The sequence below is a fragment of the Squalius cephalus genome, assembly GCF_949319135.1.
Source record: "Squalius cephalus genome assembly, chromosome: 18".
Classification (NCBI taxonomy): Eukaryota; Metazoa; Chordata; class Actinopteri; order Cypriniformes; family Leuciscidae; genus Squalius; species Squalius cephalus.
Window position 1 is genome coordinate 26,543,711 of NC_137139.1, and position 27,897 is coordinate 26,571,607.

Below are 27,897 nucleotides of genomic sequence, written 5' to 3' on the forward strand. Positions count from 1 at the left end.
AGAGAGAGAGAGAGAGAGAGAGAGAGAGAGAGAGAGAGAGAGAGAGAGAGAGAGAGAGAGAGAGAGAGAGAGAGAGAGAGAGAGAGGAAGGGATGGCCAACTTTACACCATCATATCAAACAGATCCGCTAGTGGGGTGTGCAGTGCAACTTGCAGCAACACCAACTCAAACAAGGCTTTCAAGTGCTGGAAGAGCAGTGAACCGCATCAGGAGATATCGGTGCTGAATCCTGCAAACATGATTGCCACCACACAGCAGAACATGACAACAGAGCTGGTAAAGATAAAAAGCATGTTTTATCTTTTGCATGAACAAAGACTAAATGCAGACTGACGAGAAAATGCGGTTTGATGCTGTATTTTTTTTATTTTTTTTTTACACATATGTGTGAACTAGCCGCAGCGAGGGAGCGCGTGCACGTGGGAGAGAATACAAATCTGTGCACACGACCCTTTCGAATCCTGTTTATAAACTGTATCTAAGCTTGTTTCAACTCATGTATCCGTCAAAGTATATTAAACACACGCTTGCTCAGCACATGCGTTGGTCACATTGATTCGACTCGGTTTTCATTCATACTTTCAGAGAACTGTCCGTATCCCTCTGTCGGTTTCGGTCCGTCACACCAGTTACTACTGCAGTGCTTTCCAGTGACTCATTGATTAATTGAAGTAGGGCTTTTCCGACAGAGCTTAATATCAGGCTACCGTTTCAACTTCTACGTTAAGATTTTAATATCTGAGTTCGAAATGTGTGTTGTTTAGTAGCGCAAACGAATCGGATAGCTGACTTGAACTGGTGTAAATTCGCTGTGAAGATGGCAAGAGCTGCTGGACGTTTACCTCAGAGCCGCGATCTTCTCCAAGAAACTGAAATGAGACAAGTTATCAATCATAGCCTGCACAAATATTTATGGTTCAACGACGAACATTTCTATTATGTGCATACAAAAATTACTCGAATACACTATGACAAAAACGTTTAAAGGTCATTTTAATATTATTTGTAAGGTTTATAGTTAGATTTTTTTTGGGTGCGGTTGCAAGTCACATTAAACAGCTAAAGTAAGGAAATGGTAGTTTGGCTATATTAAACATAAGCAGTGAACCAAATTCCTTGTAAAATATAATTTATTTTTAAAAAGTCCTATCTTTTTATGAAATATTTAAAAAACTTAGTCAGCCATATCAAAGTTTGCAACATGTAAAACGCCATTTTGTTGTCATGTGACTGAGAAAACATCAAAACAGAAATGACCTCTTTATTACTGTATGGGTTGTTTTGCATTGTTAAGCAAAATTCAAATTAAGCTCAAAATATCACTGTAGATCAAAGTTAGTATATGACAAATATTGATATCCGCCTTGTTTTTAAATCCAGAAGTAAGCTGTTTCCTGTGAATGTGCGAGACCTCCGATTCAGTAGCCTCTATAAGGACAACAAAGTGCAATAAACAGTCAAAATGTGTGCTACAAACCAGTGTGTTAATGATTACGATAATAAATTAAAAATAATATGATAACAAATACCCATTTTCAACATCAGATAACATAAACTGTTCTTGAATGTACATTCAATATAAAAATACCTGTCACTCACATGAGATCCCAGCAATAGCAAACCACAATGATCTCGATAGACAAAAAATCTAGTCCCACCCTACATTTTTTATTGTTCAAAAAGCTGTTTCATTCGGATATACGTCACAAGAAAAGACTATGACATCTATCGTTTCATGCGGACTTTAATTGTTGTGAAATGTCAATGTAAAAGGTCCTAAACTTTAAGTTCCTTTGACTTTGGGGTGAAATATGACTTGGAAATGTTCTTGACAGGTTTCACCCATATAAATATTATTTTCACATCCCTTTCAAATACAGATTTGTAACTCCTTGCTTTTGCATCATGCTTAACTGATAAAGATGATCACCTTTGTCATCTAAAATGTTTGTGTAAGAGCCTAGAATGTTGTAAGTGTAAGAGAGTGTGAAGGAGCAGTGTTTCTCATCGATGGTTGCAGATGACTCTCATGATGCATCTTTAACTGAAACATAATCAAATCACTCCTTCCCTTTGTAGTCTCCACCTCATTTGCATATCTTCTGCATGGTGCCTTGACCATTAAGAGCAACCTGCGTGTGTAGAAAGATTGGCGGTAAACGGCCAGAGAAAAGGGGTAGAAAAACAACAACAGTGAAGTCTAGGTGCACAACGGCTGTCAATACTCTCATGCCAAATGCAAGATAAGAGATGTCATATAACATGCAATGTGCAGTTTCTATATTAATCTATTATGTCTCCAGAATACATTTTATTACTATGGATCTAGAGTGAGTGGGACTGTGCATATATACTGCTCTGTTTCCAGCCGATAAGAAACACTCAGAGTAATTAGTTTCTTTTGCATTGTATTTCCCCCTTCACATCTGAAAACTAATATTCTGCACCATTCCTGTAAATTGTTTTTCAAATAACTACGGCACTGATAAAATTCAATGTGCAATTAGTAGGGCTGCACAATATATCAAAATTATACAAATATTGCTAATGTACACACTAAAAAATGCTGGGTTGTTTCAACCCTGTTTGGATCGAATATGGAAAAAAACAACCGTCGGTTTAAATTTTGAAGTTGGGTTTGTCCATATTTGCCCCAAACATGGTCCAAAGAGTTGTGCTGTGGAAAAGAACTCAATTCAGTACTTGCACACACCTCAAACATCAAGCGATTCTGAATTCAGTTCTCTTCCGCAGCTTATATGGTCAAATACACAAAATGCTTGTCTTGGTTATTATTCATGTAAACAGTTAGTTATGTATGAAGTGAACGTAAACCGTTAAAAAAGAAAATGCATGTGTAACAGTATATTGGATCTATGCAGCTCATTAATGTTAATCAAATAACAAAAGACAAACAAAGATTTTATAAGGTCAGTGATATGATTTCAAACATATTTACAAAAGTACTATTCAGGTTATTCAGGTCAAGTTCAAAATAACCTTGAGTACACCTTTAAAATGATGGTTTGTCATCTAAATGATGAGTGACGGGAAATGATTCTATCGACATGACAGGTTTGAGATGACTCTCCCCTCATGTCAGACCAACCTATGCTTGCTGACCTAAGCGAAAAAAGATCTGTCTCATCCAGTGCACTGGAATGAACATTCCAGGCTACATTTTGCAATGTAGCTTGGAAATAAGTTGTATTTTGTCCCAAATATTTATAATATAATATAATATGATATAATATAATATAATATAATATAATATAATATAATATAATATAATATAATATAATATAATATAAAGGTAGTTGTCAAGAAATCAACACCCTGGCAACTATCCTAGTATTGTGGTGGCAAAAAAAAAAAAAAAAAAAAAAATTTGTAAAAATCTAGTCAGGGCTATTATTATTATTATTATATAAACTAAAACCATTAAAAAAAACATTTTAGTTTAGAAATAAAATAAACGTTAACTGAAATAAAATAAAATATACAAGAACCAAGGCAAAATGTCTTATTTTCATTCAATTTAACTTAATGTACTAAAACTAAAATTAAAACTAAAATTAATAAACACGATATAGTATTATTCCATACTAGGCTATATAGCTTAAAATATATATAAAAAAAATCAAATCAAATAAAAACTAATACAAATGTCAAAAACATACAACTAAATGACTAAACCTTTAACAAAAATTAAAAACCGGAAAATATAAAAATACAATCTATAATTCAAAATATTAATGAAAAACTATATAATAGTATCTTAATGAAACTAAAATAACACTGAATCTAGTCCATCAAATAATGCGTATTCAAATATTATGTATAGCAAAATACATTGATCCATTTGGAAAGTGTTATCCATCAAAAAATCCTATAATCCATTTTGAGATACATGAGTTAATGATATTTAGAATTCTTTTTTCCTCTTAGATCATTGACAGGAGGAAGGTCTCCTGAGACAGTGACCACTTTCTCACCTGCTTGAAATGTTAACGTGAATGATTCTGTACAGGAAGCTTATTAATTATGTAACAGTACTTTGTATCATTGATTTAAACTGCATAACAACCTTTCAAGCATTTGCTTTGCTTTTTCTCTATTCACTAGGAGCTGTTTCACAGCAAGCGTTCTTTATTCAGGAGGTTTTGGATCAAACAGCCAGAGTTGGCTGGAGATTAGTGCGGTTGCTCTTTGCATTTTCAAATGCAGCCATAATTTGGTCCTTGCTCTTTTTCTGGTCCCTCTATTTAGGAGGCTTTAGCAGTTGCAAATTGATATAGACAAGTTTCCTCATAGATAGCGTATATCTGTGAAAGTATATGACTGCAAAAACCTCCAGTTAGATGTTATTTATTCAGAATGCAGATTTGCTTTCTGATGGTAATATTTCATATCCTATACCTCAGTTGAACCAATGCATCTCATTACCGCCGCAGGAAAACCATGATTTGCGCTGACTTTGTGTTATCCGCTTTAGGCAGATACTCTGAACACATCCTGACAGTTACCCCTAGACTGATCATGATTGAGTGGGCTTTCTGTTTGCTTGAAAGATCATTAATAAAGCATTCTATGTCTAATATCTAAGGCTTAGTGTCTTCTCATTAACCAGATGGCAATTAAATGCGAGTCATATTTCTTAGACAGTATTGCCTGACAGCTGTAAATGATTCATCCCCAAAACTTCTATGTTGCTGATGTCAGTACTTGTATTAAACAAAGCTTTTGCTTTTTGGCTTTCTCTTTTAATACACATACTCTGTTAATGTCCATGAGACAATCTATAGCTATTAGAGATTGCACAATATCTAGCCTATCTATTGATCTATCGATTGTTTGTTTGTTCGTTCTGTCTGCTACAGATTATTTAACAATACAGAACTGATTTGTTCATTTTTATAGTAATATTGTTATTATATTAATATTATATACTTCTATATTATTATTTTAATGATGTAGTATTATTTTATTCTTTATTTTGCATTATATTTAAATAATAAATATTGATTATATATTATTATGTTATTCATAATAATAATTATAATAATAACATTTTGATTCTGTTTTCCGACATAAGATACAAATATTATTAGTTGTATTTCTATTATTATTATTTAAGCTAAGGTATTGCCATTTTAATTTTCTAGGCTATCTCTAATTGTTAAGCTATACATTTTACTTGAGAATGAATATGTTGTTATTTGTTATTGAATAGATGTTATTTAAAAAGTAATTACTCAAAAGCATATTCAATTAGTTTCCCTAGAAGTTACCACTAAATGTATATGATTATTATGATCTACATTTCAAAACAAATCAAATAGTTTAGAAAAATGTAGCTGCAAGCAGCGATGCCGGGCCCAAGCCTCTGGGCCCCTGCCACCCCGGTCGCTTTAGGGAAACTGAGCATGGTTGGCAATATACATTTAATGTGGGTATATATAAAAGGATTGCATCAAAGTTGTTTAAATATGCCACATTTAGTGCAGCAGCTGGAGCCACTATGACCTCAAACCACAACAGCCACATCCATGAGATCATTTAAATTTAGAATAATTTCATGTCATAGTGTCACAATTATGTTTTGTTTAGTTAATTCCTGTTGTGTCTGTATGAGTTCTAATTAGTTTCTATGGTTACTGATTAGTTTATCCTTGTTCAGCTGTTCCTGTTTAGTTTCCTCATTTACTATGTGTATATACTCCCTGTTCTGTTCAGTCCTTTGTCGGTTATTGTTTGTGTTGAATGTGGTCGTGATTCTTTTAAATTTGCTATTTGATTTCTAATCCTCTCCTGCGTCATGCGCTTTCTACAGCCACCAGTCCGTAACAGAATAACCAACCCTCTAAAACAAGTAATTAAAAAACTTTGGACTGACCAGCGTTGCATCTCCTCCTCCCCAAGAAACGAAGGTTGCTGGGGTATTTGGGTTGAATGCTCCAGGATGACGGCCTCTCCCTCACAGCAAGCGAGCCCGGGGCACCCATGAATCTCGAACCAGAGCCAGATACCATCAAAGCCCCGGAGTCTAAGCCTGCTGATCAGCCACCCCGGAGCCAGGAGCGTTCCTGAACCTAATAGATCCTTGGTTCGCGTATCCAGTTCCCAGCCAGATCCCCACCCTCAAATCCTCACCTTCTTCGCTGGTCCGGTCCGTATATTTGCTTGCTCTGGTCCCGTTCAGAGATATTCCCGTCTGCCCTGAGACTCACTTGTCTCTTCAGGTCGAGCTCCAGTGGTCGTCGCTCAGCTTCCACCATGGACTTCCGGGATTTCGGCGGTGCTTATACCCTCAACCCCTATGGCGTCATCAGGCTCCTACCTTTCTCCGACCTCCCCGCCATCCTTGTTCGCTCTAGCTTCGCCCCGGTCAGCCGATTCCCGTCACCACCTCCGTCAGTCTCAGGCTTCTAAATTGCCCTGGTCCGTCGGCCTCTCTACTCTGCCGGTCTTGGCATTATTCTGATGATGTTTGATGTAAATCTGGTGAAAATAAGTGGCCGATTTCATAGCATTTTGAAAATGACAAATTTCCTGCTGCCAGTTGGTGCTATAACTTTGTGATCAGCCTCCTTAAAAGAACATACAGTTGTCAAACTGTATGTAAGTATGCAGAAGTTATAACACACTTCCTGTTTCCATTTTTGCCATAAATTTGTTGCCTCACCACAGCCAAACCATTCGAGATATCACAAATTCGCATGTAATTTAGCATCATCTTTAGCATCGAGTTAGGTGGCAATCACATGAATCCACTTGGAGGAGTATATTATATGGGGTGACGTATTACTAATGTACAGTATACATTGTACGATTTTGGGCTGTCCCAGATGAAACATGTCCAGTCGTGGCGATTTTTGTAGCTCCTAAATGGTGGTCTTACATCGTACAGTGAGAGAGTTTCAAAGACGACCGTTGTCACGGTCTTGTGACCAAAGATAGCCTGCAATCATTTTCTGACAGTGTCCGAAATTTAGCATTATCATTTCACAGTGTTTTTGGTGCTATGACCTACATCTACTGACCAGCCAATAAAAATTCAACATAAAATGTTGTATTGATCAAAGCGACATGGTGCTAAAACTGAAAACTTCTTATTTACCTCAAGCTCAATTATCAAAATTGACATGTTAGCCTCTTTTTCCCTAGCCATGACCACTTCCATATTCTTCTCTTTCGCTTCCTCCTCTTTTTTATTGTTTTTTAATGACCAGTGCTGATGCTGATATCTAAAATAGAGGGTATATACCCTATATACCATACAAATATGTGGATATATGTATATACACATACATGTATTAATAAATATAAATAATAGTAGCAGTATTTTTATTTTGTCCTATTTTATTTTGCCCAAACACATTACAGCCCAATCAGTGTTGCTCACAATCTGCACTTGTGCCACTGTGGCTTTATTCATTAAGGATATGAATATGGACCTGAGCATCTATTGTGCACTAAGAAGATAAAAAAGGCAGAGACCAAGGAAAAAGGGGAAGGGAAAGTGGTAAAAATGATGAAGTGAAAAAAGATAACCCAGGAAATGAGAAAAACACTCCTAAGAGCGTAATGATACTCCTAACACCACTAATCCACTCTTGAAGTCCATCAACAAATGTGACTTTATTAGAAAACATCTCATGCCCATTTATATTTGTATTCTGAGGTTGGTGCTTAAATTGCAGTGATTAGTCAGACAATTTGCATGAAGTGAAATCTTTCAAAATTAATTGTGGGAATTAGCTTCCCCTCATTACCACAGTAAAGGCATAATGTAGAGCCCTGTCACAGAGTACTAGGACAACGCTCACTTCTATTCTGTGATGACTTCTCTAAATCATTTAATTGTCTAATGAGGATTGGGTCACACTTCACATTATAGTGCTGAAAATGTAATCATATAAGCAAGTAGTGAGTTAAATGATTTAAAGTTACTTAAATATGATTATACCCTGTGTCTCAATGTCCATACTATCCATCCTAAACAGTATGTGAGATTAAAATAAGTGTGTCCCAAAGCATAGTAAGTTGAAAAGAGTATGCCCCGGAATCCAGGCCAAATTTTCCCATCGGCCTCTGTCCATCATGGCCTCCTAATCATCCCCATATAGACTGATCGGCTGCATCACATTCGTCTCCTCTCATTATTTGTACAATATCATTGATGTATTTTATTAATGATGTGTAAACTTGACACTAATACAAACTTTTTCAGAGAGTTCACATCACATAAATCTGTCATCCTTGCTTACATTTGACATGTATGATTCACTCATCTGAATCATATGAAAACCATCTCTGAGTTGTTTTCCTGTCTGTAGCTAGAATGAGGGAGACAGATTTGCGGGGGCTGTCGCGCTCCATCCACGGTGTCCTTTGTGAAGCCTAGGACCTGTGGGCTGTTTGAAAAGTGAAGGAGGGTGGTAAGACTTTCTGATGGCTAAGGGAGCACACAGAGGAGGCACTACCAACACTGTCATGACTCTGAATCCAGAGCTACACTGTGGATGGATAATAAAAGGTCTGCAGGTGCCTTCTCTCCACCTCCTCGTGTTATGATATCCTTCCCATCCGGCCAGTGACAGCTTCTGCAGGAGCAATCCAGCAACATGCTGTAACTCGACATCAACAACAGGCATTCAAACTATGAAAAAGTGAAAGAATTCAATATTCAAATGATGAAATTTAGAGGAGACATCATGCTACGCTACATTTTCTGGTGTCACGAAGTTGCACACAGGAGGTTACAGTATGTAGGCTGTCCTGGAATAGTGCTTGCAGTTTGGATAATGTCACGGAAGCGGAGCATATGGAGTTCACCATATGTTTGGCACCAATGTGTTGAACTCACATCAAGAGCAGGTCATTATGAATTTACAGCTGATCTGTTTTGTTGGATAATATGCACTATGTCGGAATGTTTCAGTTTAATCTTGAATGCTGTTAAAAGTGTTATTTTTCTGTAAAAACACCTATCCCAGTTAATGAGCACAGGCAACTATAGTTGATTCTTCAGAGCAGTGTAAACTCTGGGGCTCTTTGGTGCTATCACAACAAGACACTGACCATTAGTGTCATATTATTTTTTTTCACCAGTTTTCTTGCCTCTAAAAACAAACATTTTGGAGAGAAAAAACTAGGCTTAACATAAATGGAATCATAAAATGCTTGATATTAAAGATTAACAAGAAATAGCAAATTGCTTTTTGCCATTGCGGCTATTTATCTGCAGCAAAAACGCAAGCGGTGGTCTATCTGGGTTCACAAAACCATTTACACTGCATTCACACGGGGCTTCGATGCGTGACGGAGGACATGTCTGAAGCTGAAGCTTGGTGCTGATTCGACCGGCTTCATAGTGACAACAGCCAATCACATTGCTTCCAGCTTGGACTGCAACGCGCTGGTATTTACATAAAGGGGATCTGATTGGCTGACGGCTGCGCTGGCGATTGATAGTTGAAAATTTGTCCATTTTTTAACAGTCTATGCTTTTGCCACAAGAAACGGCAGTGATGTGACCTCTTTCCAGTCTATGGATGTTACGCAAGGGAACCCACAATTTAGTTCAGGTAACGCATGATGAAGTCACCCATTCAAAGTAAATGTGAAGTATTAATGCTGACGTCCCGCGTGAATGCACCGTTATAGTCAGCAGGGCGAGTACCACAATATGTACACAGAGGTATCCTAAATTATAAGAATATAGAGTGGCTGTTAACTGCAGAGCCAATGGGTGGAGTTTGACATCCATCCTATTGGTTGTCGCTCGCAAAAGTCGCTCTTTATAGAGCTGGTAAGTCCCGCCCCTTCCGCTAACCCCACGGGACCTCTAGGTTGAAAAATCGTCAATGCAAGTGAATGGGACAAAATGTTGTCTGTGAATTTTTTATATAATTTTTCGTGTAAAGAATGCTACAAAATGCTATAAGTTTGATACGGTTAGTCTTTGTGTGAGAGCACTTTGTGGACTACAACTCTTCGCTGCTTTCGACGCGTTTGAAACGTCACCACCACTCGCACACGGACACTAGCTCACGGATCCCGCTAAACATGGCTGTGTCTTTGGTGCACTTCACCGCCTTCTTTCAGGGAGAGGACAAAATCGTTGAAGTTGGTGAAAACCACGGGTAAGTCAACTTTATGGGGTGACGTCACATAGGCGACATGTAGTCTTTCTCGTTATGTCTTTTCCACAACTGCTAGCCGAAGAAGCATACCATATACTGTCAAACTCGTAACATGAAAAACTATATAAAAAATTCACAGACAACATATGTTCACATTCATGGCACAATTCAAACGGGACCAGAAAATAATTATTTTCTCCCATTCACTTGCATTGACGATTTTTCAACCTAGAGGTCCAGTGGGGTTAGCGGAAGGGGCGGGACTTACCAGCTCTATATGCATAAAGTTCAACATATTACAAATTTATCGCATTGCTGGACACGCCTACATCCTGTCACCAACAGTCACTGTCGCTTGTGTCGCAGGAAATTGCCTGCCCTCCATTGAAATTAATTGAATTATGGTGCTTTTACTATGTCTCGCTGTACAGTGTGAATGCAGCAAAAATCAAATCTCTGTCGTTATATGTTACCGAAACCAGAACAGCTCTCTCATGACATACAACTATAGTTGTCCAGTCCGGTTCCGTTCACACAGCAAGGGCTTTCCCATAATGCAGTTGTAAATCCTGAAAATTTACGGGTGTGATTTCGTATTCTGCTGCTGTGTGAACATGACGTGAAAGCTGCTTGCAAACGGGAAAAATCGGAGAAACGTCTGCTTAATTGTGCAACTGAAAACTTTCACGTGCTCACTGCACTGGCTGTTATGAATATGTGTAGGCCTATGTGACCCTGGACCACAAAACCAGTCATATGGGTCAAATTTTTGAAATCGAGATTTATACATAACCTGAAAGCTGAATAAATAAGCTTTCCATTGATGGTTTGTTAGGATAGGGCAGTATTTTGCCGAGATACAAACTATTTGAAAATCTAGGGTGCAAAAAAAAAAAAAAAAAAAAAAAAAACCTAGAGAGAAAATCGTCTTTAAAGTTGCCCATTTATGTTTGCAATTGTGCTTCATTCACTCAGAAAAATAAATGTTTTACATATTTACGATAGGAAATTTACAAAATATCTTCATGGAATATGATCTTTACTTAATATCCTAATGATTTTTGGCATAAAAGAAAAATCGATAATTTTGACCAATACAATGTTTTGTTGGCTATTGCCACAAATATACCCGTGCGACGTTTGACTGGTTTTGTGATCCAGGGTCACATATCTAGTTTTCTTGTACGCACCTCACTGATCGTTTCCCATGTAAATGTAATTACAGAGGTTACATAATCCATCCATCCATCCTATCATCCTTACCTTCTGGGAAGGTGGCAAAACAACAGTAATTATTTCCTGGCAGAAATCAGTGCGGAGCTGTAGTTGATTAAATTATGTTTTAATGTGGGTTGTTTGAAAAAAACTGGAAAAGAAAAAGTTGCTGTCAGTAATGTGGATGGACTTTTTTATTGTTCACCCCTGGAGATGTTTTCTAATTGAAACAGTCTTTTACACCAAAAAAAAAAAAAAAAAAAAACCCATTTGAGTTCAATGCTTGCTATCATTCAGAATGACTACATTAATGTGTCTGTCAAATTATTTTTAAACACCTTTAGCAATTTAACGCTCCCCATTTATCAAGAGCTAACACATTAACAAAATAACAATTTAGGGGCTTACTTTATGGAAATCAGTAATGGCTTCGTCTATTTAGTCAGCATCAGTCATCACAATTAGACATGGTGTGGCTTCAATTCAGTATAATGAATTTGTCAATATTCATTTCATATGTATTTACCGGCCGTAGCTGATATTACTGGATTGCAGATAATTTGTTTGTCCTCTGGGGTTTGAAAGACTGCCTTTAAAGTTTGGACTCCACCGTATGTTCCAGGATTGTGCAAAGCTCAGATGCATCACATTAGCTCTGTGATTTGACTCAAAGTGATTTTGGTAGCACTTTATTTTACAGTCCTGTTCCTCATACTATATACTTATTATAGTAATTGCAATAACTGGGTAATAAAGTACTAACCCTGAACTTACCTTAACTTTAACCCATGTAGTTACCTTATATTACCCAGTACTTTCTTAGGTAAGTACACGTAAGTGCACATACTGTGAAATAAAATACAACTGTGATTTTTCATCATGGCCAAACACTGCAGTGCAGAAGTTCCCATGAGTCTCATTTATAAATTACTCGGTCCCCACAGATGCGTGCAGAATTTTTTTTTTTTTAAACTTTATTTAATGTTATACAGAATGGCAACCATCAGTAAATTGAGCCACTCAGACATCAGTAAGGTGTATTGCTGTGACAAATCCAAGTTTGCGTAGCACAGTACACGTAGCAAGGTGGGGTTTTTTTTACATAAAATAAATATAATTAGAATAGAAATATAATAGAATATGAAGTGTTAGTATATACACTCTCAGAAAAAAAGGTACAAAAGCTGTCACTGGGGCTGTACCCTTTTAAAAGGTACATTTTTGTACCTAAAGGGTGCATATTGGTACCTTAATGGTACATATTAGTACCTAAAAGGGACAAATTAGTACCTAAAAGGAACAAATTAGTACCTAAAAGGAACTAAAGTGTACCTTTTGAAAGGGTACAGCCCCAGTGACAGCTTTTGTACCTTTTTTATTAACAGGTCAGGTGTTGATGAAAAAGATGCATCTTTAGCCATTTCTGCTGCTCGGGTTGAGTTAGGCAGGTCATTCCACCAGCTGGGAACAGTCCCAAGTAAAGGTCAGTGAAAGTGATTTTGACTTTTGGATGGCACCACACGGTGCCATTCACTTGCAGAACGCAAGCTTCTGGAAGGCACATAAGTCTGAAAAAGTGAGTTTAGGTATGGGGGGGCTGAGCCAGTGATCATTCTTTAGGCAAACATCCGTGCCTTGAATTTGATGCGAGGTGCTATTGCCAACCACTGCAAATTGATGAAGAGAGGTGTGACATGCGCTCTCTTCAGCTCCTTAAAGACCACTATCACTGCTGCTATGTTATGTAGATGGAGAAGAGAAGTGGTCCAAGCACTGAGCCCTGAGGCACTTCAGTAGCTGTTGCAGCACCGCACTCCTCCAAGACACCCTGAGGGCTACCCCAGTGTTTCCTGTGTTGATTGTCTTGTCCAGTGATTGCTGTTTTGTTGATGCACTCATTTGTGTCATTCATTGCTGTCATTCAGTGTTTCCAGTTCTGCTCCTGGTGTTCTGTGTTTCTCTGATATTTTGAGTTAGTTTGTGTCTTTACATTCCCCTGGTAAGACTATTGCATTTCTGTTTGGATTTGTGTTTTGCTTGGATTATCTTCAGCCTTGCATGTGTAACAGATCCATTTCTAATACATGGTTACGGACATTTTTTGAAAGCAACAAATGAATCACAAGTATTTTATTATAACAAAACAATATTTTTTTTTGAGGGATTTTAAAAGCATGAAATTTGTTGCAATCAGGACACCATTTGTCCCATAATCAATTTCAGTATTAAAACTCCGTACTTCCGGAGGAAGTTCCAGTGGATCTACTGCTATTGAGACTGGGAATGCTATAGTTTTCTCAAGGTATTATAATGGATACTAAAAGGTTTTCTTTAAATCGAGTATATAGTAAGTAAAATAAGCATTAATTTCATTTATGCAATTTGGTGTACATCTCATTTGCTGTTATTAAATTATATTATAGCAGCATTGTGTAGGTAGCCAGCCGCTTTGGTCTCTATATCAGCATCCCCCATTAACAAACCCATATTGGCCCACATGTAATCCCAAAGGATCACAGTTCACGGTTCGGCACAGGTTTTTGTATGTCTCTCAGAACACTCACATTAGCTCCCCGCTCTCATATTAATTATTTCCCGCTGGAGTTCCCCTCACTTCCCTTTGTATCGATCTCATGTGCTTGCTCTGAGGTTAGGTAGATCCTTCCAATGTGATGTACATTTATCAAACCTCTAAACATGTTTTTCTTCCTCCTATAGCACAGGAGCATTGTTAATGAGATTTTTCGCCCACGCGGAGCCTTGCTTTCTGCATTGCAGGAGTGGCACAATATATGTGACTGACAGCTTTGTAGAGGCGCTGCTCTGTGAACTGAGTGCTTGAGTGGAATACAATGAGAAATCTGTCTACTTGGGACTCTGCCCGGCTGAAAAATGTGTCACTTTGACAACCGTGCCAAGGTTTTTGCAGGCCAGCTGCTTTCACTTTTACTCCATGGCTCTATTTGTCACCTCTCTTTTCACAACGGCTATCAGAATCGTGAAATCTCTTGATCTGAGGTGCGTTTCCCATACACCAATGTAACCCGCTGATTAATTACATGCATCGTTCGTGAAACTAACCAACTAGTCACGACTGTTTCGCGAAACATGGTCACACCTCTGTCGTTTGAACCACATTGTTTCAACAATATGACGTCGCTCACAGGTGGAGGAGTAATAACTTCTGTTAGTCAATCTATTCGAGATCTCCGAGATGCTGCTGTAATGAACATGTCACCTAATGACTAATGCTGATTAAAATATATAGATTAAAAGTTATATATTTAAATAGAATGAAAGATATAGGGCCAGATTTACAAACATTTACAACTAAGACAAACCATGTGCAAATTCATAAGTCAACACCATTGTTGAGTATTTTCTCCTTAAAACTGCAGTGAACCAAAGTCATGCCTTGTCCAAATACCCACACTTGCGGTCTTGGCCACTTAAGAGTTTGTGCACGCGACAGGAAGTAAGTGCGCAAGACTGTCCCATGTCTTAAAAATGCCAAAGTGTAGTGCCCTTAATGAATACCGAATACCGCTTCGGAGCAATTTGAAATTTGAGTCTTCTGTTAGTTACATAGCGACTCCTGAACAAACATGTAGAATTTTATTTTAAAATGAAAAGTATTGAAAATATAATAAATAAAAGTTCTGTAAAAACACCTCTGTCCCATCAAGTAATCAAAGGTTCTACACACACTTTCAGTCTTTAAGCCTACTTGAAGACTTGGGCCAAATAGAGGAAATACGTCATGCAAGTAGACAAGTGGATCTCTGAGCTGGTGTGAGTGATTGGAGGCGGGGCTAATTTAGCATATTCATGAAAACACTTATAGGAATGAGGCAAGGGTGTAGAGTTACATTCAAGCTTACATTCAAGCTACATTCAAGTTACATTCAATATATATATATATATATATATATACAGTATATATTGAATATATATTGATTATTATATACAGTTTACCGATAGGCCTATATGTGATATAAATTAAAAGTTGGAGATAACCTCATTTATGTGTTTTTTTTTTTTTGCAATCTAGCAAAAAGAGAATATTTTTAACAGAAAAGTTGCATAAAGTGAAGCAGCTGTTTTTTCCCTGATAGTGATTGTGATTTTTCTGTATTTTAATATTTTATAGTATAATAGAATTATTGCAATAGTAATATATTTATTGATTGATTTGTTTATTTTTTTATAATTTAAATTATACAATTAAAATATTATTTGATTATTATTAGGCTATTGTTTTTGTTGTTGTTGTGTAGTCATAGTGAATGGGGAAAAAAGGTTTTTCTTGATCACTGGTAAAGTAGTTCATTCATTGATTATCCACAAAAACAACCCCCCCCCCCCCCCATTAAATTAAGTTCAATTTTAAGTTAATTCAATTTTAAATGAATTATTCATTACTAATTATAACTAATTAAATGTTGTGATTAGTTGTGATTAATTGTTACCATGAAATTGGTCATATAGTTTACCTATCTATCACTATCTGGGAGTTAAGACAGCACTGCATCCCTCAGATGGGGAATTCTCTTCTAGTTTATGCATTACCATGCAAGTTTGGAGATACTCTCTCATCTATGATGCAGGGTTCTCCCCTGTTTGCCAACAGAGTCATCCTAATTTGGAGTGTAGTATCATTTCAGGGCTCAGGGGACCTGCGGAAACCGAGCTGATGAAGCTTTAACACAGAAAATACTGGGCTCTCAGCCCGTAATGAGAGAGACGCCTTTGAAATGAAAACAGTCTCAGTCTTGTATTCAACAGTGTGAACAAATTACATTAATTGTGTTGTTGTGGCTGTAACGGGGGAGTGTGAGTGGGTCACAATCTTATACTGACAAAAGCATCATCTTAATCTGTATTTTTTTTCTTCTTTTTCGGTTTATTTTAAACCCAACTGGCAAATTGTGTTAGACCTCTCTAAAGGATGTTATATTTTTGCGCTTAATACATGAAAAACAATTTCCAGTTGAGTTGAAAAAATAGCAATAAATAAATAGCAAAATTACTAACCCTAAAGTTTTTATGGAAACCAAGTAAAAATAATTTATAAAATGATTATTTTCAGTGCAGCAGACGTACAGTATCATTTATTCTGATCTGATAGTATTGTGTCTCATGATAATGAAGTTCAGGGGTCTTGAACTGATTCTGAATGAGCTTGATGTAAGGAAATTACTTTTTGAAGTGCAAGTGTTATAGATCTGTAAAATCTGAAAAGAGAACCAATTGTGTTATGATTCTGTTTTATTCTCTCTGCCGCTGAGTGCTGAGTGCAGATAGATTTATCAGACACTATATCAGCAGCTGTTTTAATTGTGTGAAGCTTCAGTAAGATCTATTAATAATGAGCCGCTGGCTAGAATCCATGCTGGCAACCTCTGAAGCTTTTGAAGTTATCTTTTTGTTTAACAACAATGAACAGTATCCAAGAACTCTGAGGCTCTAATTAAATTTTATAAAGCTGTGAATTTAGGCCACAGAAATATAACCGCTAATTTCCATGTGTGTATGTTTGGAAATATTTACGATTGTCTGCACTTTATTATTAAAGTTGGCGGAAGCTGTATTTTTGTCTCCATCAGAATTGCAAATAAAATAGTTTCCAGACATACTAACATGCTGCATACTGCACAGTGTACACTAAATACCGCCTACTAATAAAATAAAAAAAAACAGTTATGCATTGACTAACTTTGGAATAGCGTACTTTAATACTCCACACCGTATATGCAAATACTGAATTTGGAATAGCTCTTACTATTTTTAGCATATAAAGATATGACTGAAATAGTAATAGTATGCTACTCTAAATTCAGTCTGGAATATCTCTGGATGACTGCATTATATCCCACAATGCAATGTGCTCATCTTGACTGTCAATTTCCATTGTGATATTATTGCTTATTGAAAAATGTATGCTGAGATTGTTTTTTAGCACTTATTTTTTGTTCTTGCCAAATGAGAATAGTGCAGCTGCTGACATGTTGAAATAATAAATACATTTTTGCCAATTTACAAATTTGGATCAAAAATGTTGCAAGATGATAGCTGAACATTGCGAATTAAATATGCAAAGTGATGAGGTCATGTAACTGTAGAATGCTACATAGAATAATTCCTGTTTCATAGTAATAAATAGTAGTAGGCATCACAGCATAGCAGTAAACTATTTCATTCTGATCTGATTCTGAACATAACCTTTATACAATGATAAACATTTAACCCTATGTAAAGCTTACTATATTATATTTGATATGCAAAATATGGCGTCTAAATTATCAACATGATTAAAACTTGGATGAAACCTGTTGCACACAACTACATGCGTTTAGTCGTCTGATTGATTGTTTATAATTTTTTGCAAGTAAAAGGCATTGTAGTTGTCCGAGCGGGTTCACTCCGAGCGGGATTCGAACCGGAGTTTCCGGCATGGGAAGCAGCACGTGTGCTAACATGGACATTAAAGACTGCAGTCACTAGGGCCAGTCGCTAGTGAGCCTCTTGAGATCAGGGGAGTGAGGTTTACTCACACAGCTCTTACTATAGCTGTCCTCCATTACATAGTATTATTAAAAAAATGTCCCCCTTCAGGTCGTGGTACACGCGTCTTTTAGTTGTGAAGTCTTCAATGATTTTTATAAAGTAAATGTAAGAATGACTTTTATATCGTTAGTAATATGTCAAGATGAACACTCACTGGACTAAATTTGGATTTGATTATCCATCATTTTAAAATGCGAGTATCAGGCTTTTGAGGAACGTTTATTTGTAAATATCTCAATCATCATTGTATTGGATTTCTTTGTTTTGCCCCCACAATTAAAGCTTTGATCACAAAACTAACACATGACACTAATATCATATTAAGACGAATTATTGAAAAATATATTATAGAGTGACAACTGATACTTATATGCATTTTATGGTAGTAGTCTGCTTGCATTATCAGAATTTCATAACTTTTGGCCTTATAAATAACAACATCTGCACCAAATTCCCTATTTGTGCATATAATAAAATAATGTTTTTATGTCCACCATAAGTATGAGCTCCATATTCTCACAATAGCATACTGTTATGAGCCATAAAACCTTAATATATCAAATATGATTCTCAACAAAAAGAGATTTTGTCTAAAGGTTCAATAAACTCATAAAAAAAAAAAAAAAAAAAAAAATCTAGACTATGATGTAATATGTCTTTAATATATAGTATTTAATATTATTAGTTATCATCTTGGAAAATATTTATTTTCCAGTTTTAATCCAATTTGATCAATTTTATTGTCAGGCCTTGACAACAACAACAACACCCTTCACATCAGCTTACTGAGATGGTGCATACAGCACTACAGGCAGCCAGTCAGAAGGTGTTTAGGTGAGAGATGGCTGGCAGTCGGCTCTTGTGCTGCTCTTTTTGTCCTGAGACAGCTGAGGATAGAGTCTGCCAGGATGCCAGCTGGTGAAGATATGAGTCCCCCCCCCCCCCCCCCCCTCTACTAACACAGATCTCTCATTCACCTCGACCCCCGAGGGAAGGTGAGAAGAGGTGGCTTAACTTCTCCCTCTGAAACCACAAACATAAGACACAGAGATAATGAAGACTAAGTTTTATGGACAGTCAATGAGTAAACACTTACTCTGCGGCCCTCCCCTCTTCGCCACCAGCAGTGATTTTCCACTATAGCCTTGTAGTGGCTGTTTATTGTTCCTGATCATGACTGATGGTCTCGTAACCGTCCCAACCTGCCCGTCAGATACACCGCTAAAGCTTTTTGCTTCAGCCTTGGCTGTCACAGAGGCATTCTGGGAGCTGAAAACACATCTAATATAGTGTTTCGTAACAGAACTCTGGCTCGTCTCATCCGCATTGCTTTGTTGCTGTAGATTCAGCTTAGAAAAACAGTCGAGAACGCATCTCTGCAAGCTTCCAAACCCCGAAATGCTAACATTGCATCCCTCATAGTGTAAAATGACGCCCCCACACACACTTTATCATACACAAGCCCCATTAAAAAGGTGAAATGAGGCACCATTCGGTGGAAATTAAGACACAACAGAAATCTGAGACTCAATTAGCTTCTAATTTTTCACTCGAGGAATTCTTTCCTTGTCGGCTTTATGAAGGATCGTTTTAAATGACACAGATTTCTGTCAGAGAGAAGTCCTTTTGTTCTTCCCCGGAGGGTTGCTGCACTGATACACACGTCTCACATGAAATCCCTGCTCTGAGGCAGTGCAAATGAGGCAGCACTAATACATTCTCCCTCAGCGGTGGGGAGACTATGTGTATGAGGGGAGGAAAGTTAATGCAGTTACTTTTATTTTGTTTTTTGAGCAGGACCATGTCAGCTCGGGAGGACCTCCTCGGAATTGGAAGGGAATTGGTATCGCCATGGTGGTCATCCTGGGGGTCATGTCTCTGGTCACCCTCTCAATTTTTCTCCTCACCCCCGGTAAGTTGGAGAACAAAGAAGTTAATGAATATAAAGTGAATGAGGTGGTGAACCAAGGATAAAGGAAGAGAGATGTGAGATCAGCTACAATAAGGGAAGAAAGAGATATGGGAAATACAAAAGAAGATTATAGAGGGTTTATGTGAGCGAGCTCATATATAAGACATCCATTCACAAATAAAAATACGAAAAGACAAGAGGAAACAAAGCAAGCAACCCTCAGAATAGATTTTTGCTGCGTGCTCAGGTTAGCTCTTAAAATGGGGTTGTGCAACAGAAGTATATTTGTTTGGCTGCAAAATAACATACATTTCTATAATAGAACTTTGCTTAATCCGTGTGCATTGCCACTACAGTACCTACAAGATTTTTCTTTGTTTGCATTCATTGAGCTTTTTATTTTACCAGCATGCTTTGGGGAAGACGGGATAGGGAGAATAAATGTTGAAACTAAGTGTAATTATTTTATTTGTTGTTGAGGAAGATGAGAAAAGGGAGAGTTATGTTTAATGATCTGCTATAGAAGAGATTCAGTTATATTGTCAGCTGGGTCCAAATGGCCAAATCCAAGTTTTACCTTGGCGCGTTCATTTTGGAAGCGACACACAACATGTTCTTCTAAATCACAGCATAACAGAATATTAAACAATATGTTTTTTTAAAAGTCATATTCGGTAAATAAAACCAGTTGCATGGTAACTTAATTTTGAACTAAAACAATATGGCCTGGTTTCACAGACAGGGCTTAGATTAGGCTTTAGTTCAATTTGGAGATATAAGAAGCTTTTATAAACATGCCTTAGAAAAATACATTACATTACTGATGTGCATCTTGAGACAAAACAATGGCACTGACACATTTTTAGAAATATAAGTGCAAGTTGCTTTCAGTTAAAACAACTCAAACATGCATTTTAGTCTAGGACTAGGCTTAAGCCTTGTCTGTGAAACCGGGGGTTTAATAAAAATGTTATTAAGAAAATAAAAATACTGAGTGCACATTTTTTCAATGTGTGGAACCACATTCCGGCATTTAATTGTTTATTTATTTTTAATCATTTTTTTTTTTCTTACAGCCTACTGCATTTGCATCAGTAGCATCAATATTTGATTTTATTAGACATTCCTGTAGATTTTTCTAATAGACATGATTTGTCCTCAGGAGTTGTGGTTGTTCTTAACTGATTGCCTGATTTTGTATTTCAGACGAGTCTCACCTCCTGCTGCTGTCTCGTCTCACTCTGGAGAACCTAGAGAGCGAGGATTTCAGAGTTCACGACCCATGTGCGACGTGGCTAAATGGTAAAAACGTCATTATATTTTACAAACAGTGTTTCAGGGGAATGTTTTAGGTTCATTTATTTGATCTATGTGGACATTTAGAGCTCCTGGAGGGCAACAATTCATTGTCTTGAAATGTAATGGGAGACTGGATGTGTTTTTCTGCTAATAGTTGAAATGTTCGATTTACTTTTAAATAAACGTGGCATTCATCAGGATGCATTTCTATTCACTCTTCATTATAAAGCATGCACAATTAATATTAGTGCATCCCAAGTCATAATACATTGAAAATAGTATTATAAAGGTGTCTGTAGGGCTAATATTGCCCCTGACACATTGACACTTTCAAATTTCTGTAGTAACATAAGGAATGTGAGTTGCAGTGTTAATATGAATCTAAAAGTTAAAACTGACGTGTGTAATATTTGGATTTTACAATAATCTAACCCATTTTGATATGCAGTTTGACTTAAGAAAGTCACTTATAGGTTGAGTTCCTCAAAAATACTGGCATTCTCAAAAGTATGTACTCTACAGTTCAAATATTCAGGGTCAGTACGATTTTTATTGTTTATTCTGTGATGGCAAAGCTGAATTTTCAGCATCATTACTCCAGTCTTCAATGTCACATGATCCTTCAGAAATCATTCCTCAATCATCAATGCTGATCTGGTGGTAAAGAAACATTTCTAATTATTATCAAAATTGTATATACTGACTGTATACATATACTTTATATATATATATTATATATATATATTATTCTCACTTTTAGTCATTTCAGTGCATCCTTTCTGGATAAAAATATTAATGGTATGATAGTATACTTTCCCATCACCCGAGAAGCACATATTCTTATTAGGATGCAGGCCAGTCTTGAGCTCAGCTACTGAATGTTAATTTTCATGTTTTACAGAGAACGAGGTGTCATTTTGCACCCAGGAGGGTCATGTTTTAATCCACAATCTCAGCACAAATCTAACCACCACGCTATTGGACAATAGCACCCTGGTGAGTGTACTTACACATGCATGCATTCACATAGAAGACAGCATCATAGCACATAAAGGCCATGCAAAGACACATACTCGTACAAGCCCTGTCCTCGTCCCAAACCACCAGCGTAAAGCAGCTCTCTGGAGAGTTACAAACCCCTTGAGGCATGTGAGCAGGACAAGACGTACAACTCCATTAGCTCCATTCTTATGGAACCTGACAAATGGGTCACTTCATAGCGAGAGTGTATCGGTAGCCGAATGTCTTTGAAGAAAGAATCAGAATGCCAAAAAAATGAGCAAAGAGAGGGCAAATAGTGTTTTGGCTTCCAAAGCTCTAATAGTTAATGCTTTGTCTTTTATTCCACCTCTCTGCACTTCTCCCCAGTTGATCCCGCTGCATGTGTCATCAAAGAGACTGTTTCAGCAGGGCCACCCTTTGAACGCTGCAGCTGGGTTACACTGAGAATCATATATGGGTCATTGCCTCAGACACTCAATGGAATGTTGTTGAGATAGCAGATACTTCTCCTCTAAAGCCTCTACCCACAGTCAACACTGTTACACTCGCCACATTGGGTTTATGCCCCAACAACATTTCTTAGCCACGATACACTTTCTGCATTCATGGTTTGCAGATTATGGGTGTTTTAAAGGGAAGAATTCAAGTTTTCTCCATGGCATTTTGTAATGGCAAAATCCCATTTGGCAGACTGTAAAAAAAGATGAAGGACCTGTCTCCACTTCCTTCCACAGTAGAGAAACAAAGCCAAAATATCCCAGAAACGGTTAAAAAAGTACGGTGACCGGGAGGGGACATGTTCGGTTCGCTTAGTTTTATCGTGGCCACAACATATAAACTCGTGGGAACGTGATATTAAGTCGTGGGAACGTCATAATATCTCGTTTGCACGAGATCGTATGTTGAGCGAACGACATCCGTTTCTCATGGCTACAACTTAAAATGTTGAGCGACATCCGTTTCTCGTGGCCACGACTTAATATGTTGAGCGAACGACATCCGTTTCTCGTGGCCACGACTTAATATGCTGAGGGAACGGCATCCGTTTCTCCTGGAAATTTCCGACCAAAAAGCCCATTCAACTTAATTATGTGTTTCAGGTGTCTTTCACTTACGTACCCATGTCTTAATGCCAGAGAGCGCACTATATCTTTAGCCTATATGACATTCCTAATTCAAAGTAAAATGTTATTTCATCAGTCATCTCCATCTCCGACTGCTGTATGGTTACAGTAGACCGGAGTGTGGTTCCCTCAACATAACTCGTGAGTCGTGGCTGTGAGAAATAGATGTCGTTCTCTCAAAATATGAAGTCGCGTGGCCACAATAAAAATATATCTTTCACTCAACATATGATCTCGAGGCCACGACATAATGATGTCATTACCTCAACAAAATTATCTCATGGCCACGATTTATTATCACGTTCCCACGACTTAATATGACGTTCCCACGAATCTATACTGCAGCCAGCCACCAGGGGGCGATCAAAATGTTAAAAGTTATTTCTGGGTTCCCGTTTTAGGATCTGACGTCCATGAAGTTCCAGGTTTCAGCTGATAAGAGGTTCATCCTGATGGCTTATAATATCCACCATGTGAGTAATATGAGCAGAAAAACACCAAGACGCAGTGGTCTCATTTCCACATTACCCGTAAGAGAAAATGGCTTTTTTATTGCTTCCACAGATGATCTTCTTTATGTGCCATTGCAACACAAAAGGTTTTATATCATAGTTGAGGCCTCTCTGTCTATTGTTTTTAATAAATGTGCTGTACAAGCAATTTTACCCGTCTAGCCAACTTAGCCACTGCATTAGTCAGCTGTTGTCTTGCTGTTTATCCCACACAGAATCATATCCCATCTGGACCACAAAGCAATTATTTTGGCAAAATCGCTTTATGATGTATGTGATGTCGCCTACTGTATGTAAATATGACAAATAATGCCCTTTAAATGTCACATATAATACCAGAAGCTATCTTTTTTAATGAGATTACATGAACTGCTATGAAACGATAATTATATTGTGATTACTTTGAGAAGATATCTCAATAATGTTATGTGTTTTTAAAGATGCATTACAAACTTTCATTATAAACTCTTACAGGCCACTTACTTTGTCCATAATTTCTGCAGCATGTTCAACAATGAACACTGCTACGATCAACAGCAAACGTGGACGGAATAGAATATTAAAACACAGAGGAGCTCGGGTGTATAGAAAGAAAGAAGAAGGGATACTGACAGGCAGAGGGAGAGATGGAAACAGAGGAGAGGAGCTGTTTGGCACTGAGTTGTAGCATCGCACTAGGGCAAGCCTTTGTGATTACAGCAGGTTTTAGAAACAGGCTGAGCATAAACAACTTGTAGGCTATTTGTCTGAGCAACCACAGCAATCTGTAGTTCTTATCCCCCTGCTGAACCTCCACTTCAGAAAATAATCATTTCTGCTGTAGCGTTCTCTCTTCTCAAAAGAGAACAACTAAGCAGGGTATAGACATGAGTAATAGAGAAGAAGAAAAATAGGAAAAAACAGGCAATGAGTGAAAAGACTGACAGTACAATCCGTACTTACTCTCTCCTGAGTTGCTCTCTCTCTCTCTCTCTCTCTCTCTCTCTCTCTCTCTCTCTCTCTCTCTCTCTCTCTCTCTCTCTCTCTCTCTCACTCTCTCTCTCTCTCTCTCTCTCTCTCTCTCTCTCTCTCTCTCTCTCACCGTCTCTTGTGAATATTGCTTTTTGTTGCTCATCTAAATGTGTTCTGTATCGTGCATTTGTCTCAAAGCATGTGACAAGTGGTGGATGTGGTGAATCATGTCCACATCACATTTCACATCAAAATAAGAAATTATTTCTGCATAAAATATTAAGTAGAGCCTATTTTATCACTATTATTTATGGTTTGCATTGAGATTAATTTAATGACTGTATGTATGTATGTAATGCATGTTATGTTATGTTATGTTATGTTATGTTATGTTATGTATGTATGTATGTATGTATATATGTATGTATGTGTGTGCGTGTGTGTGTATGTATGTATGTATGTGTGTGCGTGTGTGTGTATGTATGTATGTATGTATGTATGTTGCCAGTGTAAAGACAGTCTGTACATTTACAAGCACTTCATTTGGACTAAAACTATTATTATCATGAGAAAATTGTCACAATGTAAAAAAATCTTGTGAAAAAGAATTTTTCACATTTCTTTCTTTCTTTGTCTCTTTGTACATTCCTTATACTCTTTCTTTGTACATTCCTGTCTCACAGGATAAATAAAGCCAATCTGTGTGGTCACATCTGCAGGGAAATAAGGGATTTCTCTGTTAGTTCTCCACCTCTTCTAGTCACAATTGCTATCTCTCTTCCTTGATCTCTCTCCCCCCATTTCCCTCTATCTCTAGAGATTATGTGCTGACTGAGGCAGTTTACGGCTCAAGCAACTGAACTGAGAGTGGGGGGAGTGGGGGGTGGGGGGGGGGGGGGGTACGGTGACTGAAGAAGACGAGGATAAAAACGATGTGATCTGCAGTCGCCCTTAGATCACGCTGTCCAATCAAAATCAATCATAGAGACGGAATGAATTGGATGTGTGAATGTGTGCAGAGAGATTGGAAACTGGGAGATAAGGAAAAGAGGGACCTAGGAAAATATAAAAGGGGACACCAGAATAGTGAGGTGAAATTGCAAGGGAAGGAAGAAAATGGAAAAGGAAAAAAGCAAAAGGGAAGGAAGGCGAGTGTCACAAAGAAACCGAGGGTGCAAGCGAAATGTATATTGAGAGAGTGAAATAGAAACTGAGAAAGACAGCATGAGGGATAACCTGAGCCAAATCAAAAGACACAGAGACAGAGTTAAAGAGAATGCTGAGGGTGGGAAAAGGATGTCAAATGTAAAGGGATAATTCATCAAAAATCAAGATATCTGTCATTTACTCACCCTCATGTCATTCCAAATCCAAACCTGTATGACTTTTTCTTCTGTAGAACACAAAAGAAGGCTTTTGCACTTCTAAAATGACACAAAAGCATCACAGAAGTAGTTCATATGTCTCATACTCACAAAACCATCACAGAAGTAGTTCATATGTCTCATACACTTTATTCCAAGTCACTTGACGTCATACTAAAGCTTTGTGTGTGACAATTTGATGCCCATTCTTAGCACTTTCATAAGAGTTCATTAAAGATGTAGCAAATATCTGATTCATGAACAGTTTGCTCTTTTGAGTCAGATATTTTCAATGCATTAATTGATATGGTTCACAAAACTAGTCTGCACTGTGTTTTCCAAAAGCATTGTAAGTCTAAGTAGATAGTATTGGCTCCAATAGTCTCTAGATCTACTTGGGTTTGCAATGCTTTTCGGAAATTCAGCCCTGGATGATTCATTCAATCAGACTGATTTGATTCTCAAGTTAAATACTCACTGATTCAGTGATCCAGTCACAGTGGTTAACAGCTCACTGGAGGGGAAAATGATCTGTAAATAACATCATAAATGTTAGTTTGTTTCTCACACAAAGCTTGGACTTCAAAACACTTCTCTAAAGTTGTACATGACCGCTTTGCTTCTTTTTTTGCCCAGTGATATATTAAAAGTTGAATCCTACTTTACCTGTGTATACTAGTATACTCACCTGAATCAATATACCCTATAACAAATCTCAGCTGCACGATTGTTTATATGTGGACTATAGGCACAGTGCTAAAGGAAGTCAGAGTAAGTGGAAAAAAGCTATAATGTCTACAGGGATTCAGAAATAAAGAGGCACGTATTATGAGAACCAGAGCAACCTCAGACTTAAAGCCCAGAGGAGGACGTGTTGTGATGAACATGAATCGAAAGATTTTACAGTGAGAATCAACACTACAGAGAGAAGAGAACAGAATGAAAAAAGGCAGGCGGGAAAGGCAAACTAGGGCAGATCTTGCACTTTTGGCACTGAGAATTGTGTGGGTTGTTCAGTACCGCATTCAGTATTATTGAGCAAATTTGTGCAATTACTATGCCAATGTCACAACCATCCAAATTCCCACATTAGCAATATTTCTTCCACTGTTTGCCGTAGGGATATTAATTTTTTGATTCCTTGCAAAAAGAGGATTTATGACTCTCAGCGCGAGTCCACAATCTCTTTCCCTATAATCAACACACACAGCCTTACACTCAGAGAAAATGTGCTCAAACTTAACACTAGACACTTTGAGATTGCACTCATATGCACACAAACACTTGTGTCTGTCTTTTTAATATTGAGATACAGTACTGTTCAAAAGTTTGGGGTCAGCAAGATTTTTTTTAATGTTTCAGAAATAAGTCTCTTCTACTTACCAATAAGGCTGGTTTTATTTGATCAAAAATGTAAAACAGCAATATTGGGAAATATTATTACAATTACATTGTTTATGTTATAGCATATATTTTAAAATGTCATTTATTCTGGTGACAGCAAAGCTGAATTTTCAGCATCATTACTCCAATCTTCAGTGTCACATGATCCTTCAGAAATCATCCTGATTTGCTGCTCAAGAAACATTTCTTATTATTATCAATGTTGCAAACAGTTGTGCTGCTTAATATTTTTGTGGAAACAGTGATACATTTTTATTCAGGATTCGTTGATGAATATAAGTTCAAAAGAACAGCATTTATTTGAAGTAGAACTTTTTAAAATAATATTTAAAATTATTAAAACTGACATATTTGACCAATTTAATGTGTCCTTGCTATATAAACATCTTAAAGCGGGG

The 27,897-nt window shown here is 37.4% G+C and overlaps 1 protein-coding gene across 2 annotated transcripts in view; it reads left to right on the top strand.

Annotated features, from left to right (window-relative positions):
- Positions 1-100: 100 nt before the first annotated feature.
- Positions 101-27,897, top strand: part of LOC307145783 (inactive dipeptidyl peptidase 10) — a 52,112-nt gene continuing 24,315 nt past the window's right edge. The window contains exons 1-5 of one of the 2 annotated variants that reach the window (XM_079849347.1): positions 101-277; positions 19,726-19,843; positions 21,050-21,145; positions 22,044-22,138; positions 23,670-23,741. In XM_079849347.1, the coding sequence (XP_079705473.1) occupies positions 239-277; positions 19,726-19,843; positions 21,050-21,145; positions 22,044-22,138; positions 23,670-23,741 (420 nt within the window). In that variant the 5' untranslated portion in view covers positions 101-238. The remainder of the gene's footprint in view (positions 278-19,725; positions 19,844-21,049; positions 21,146-22,043; positions 22,139-23,669; positions 23,742-27,897) is intronic. The other variant, XM_079849348.1, reaches the window with a different exon arrangement.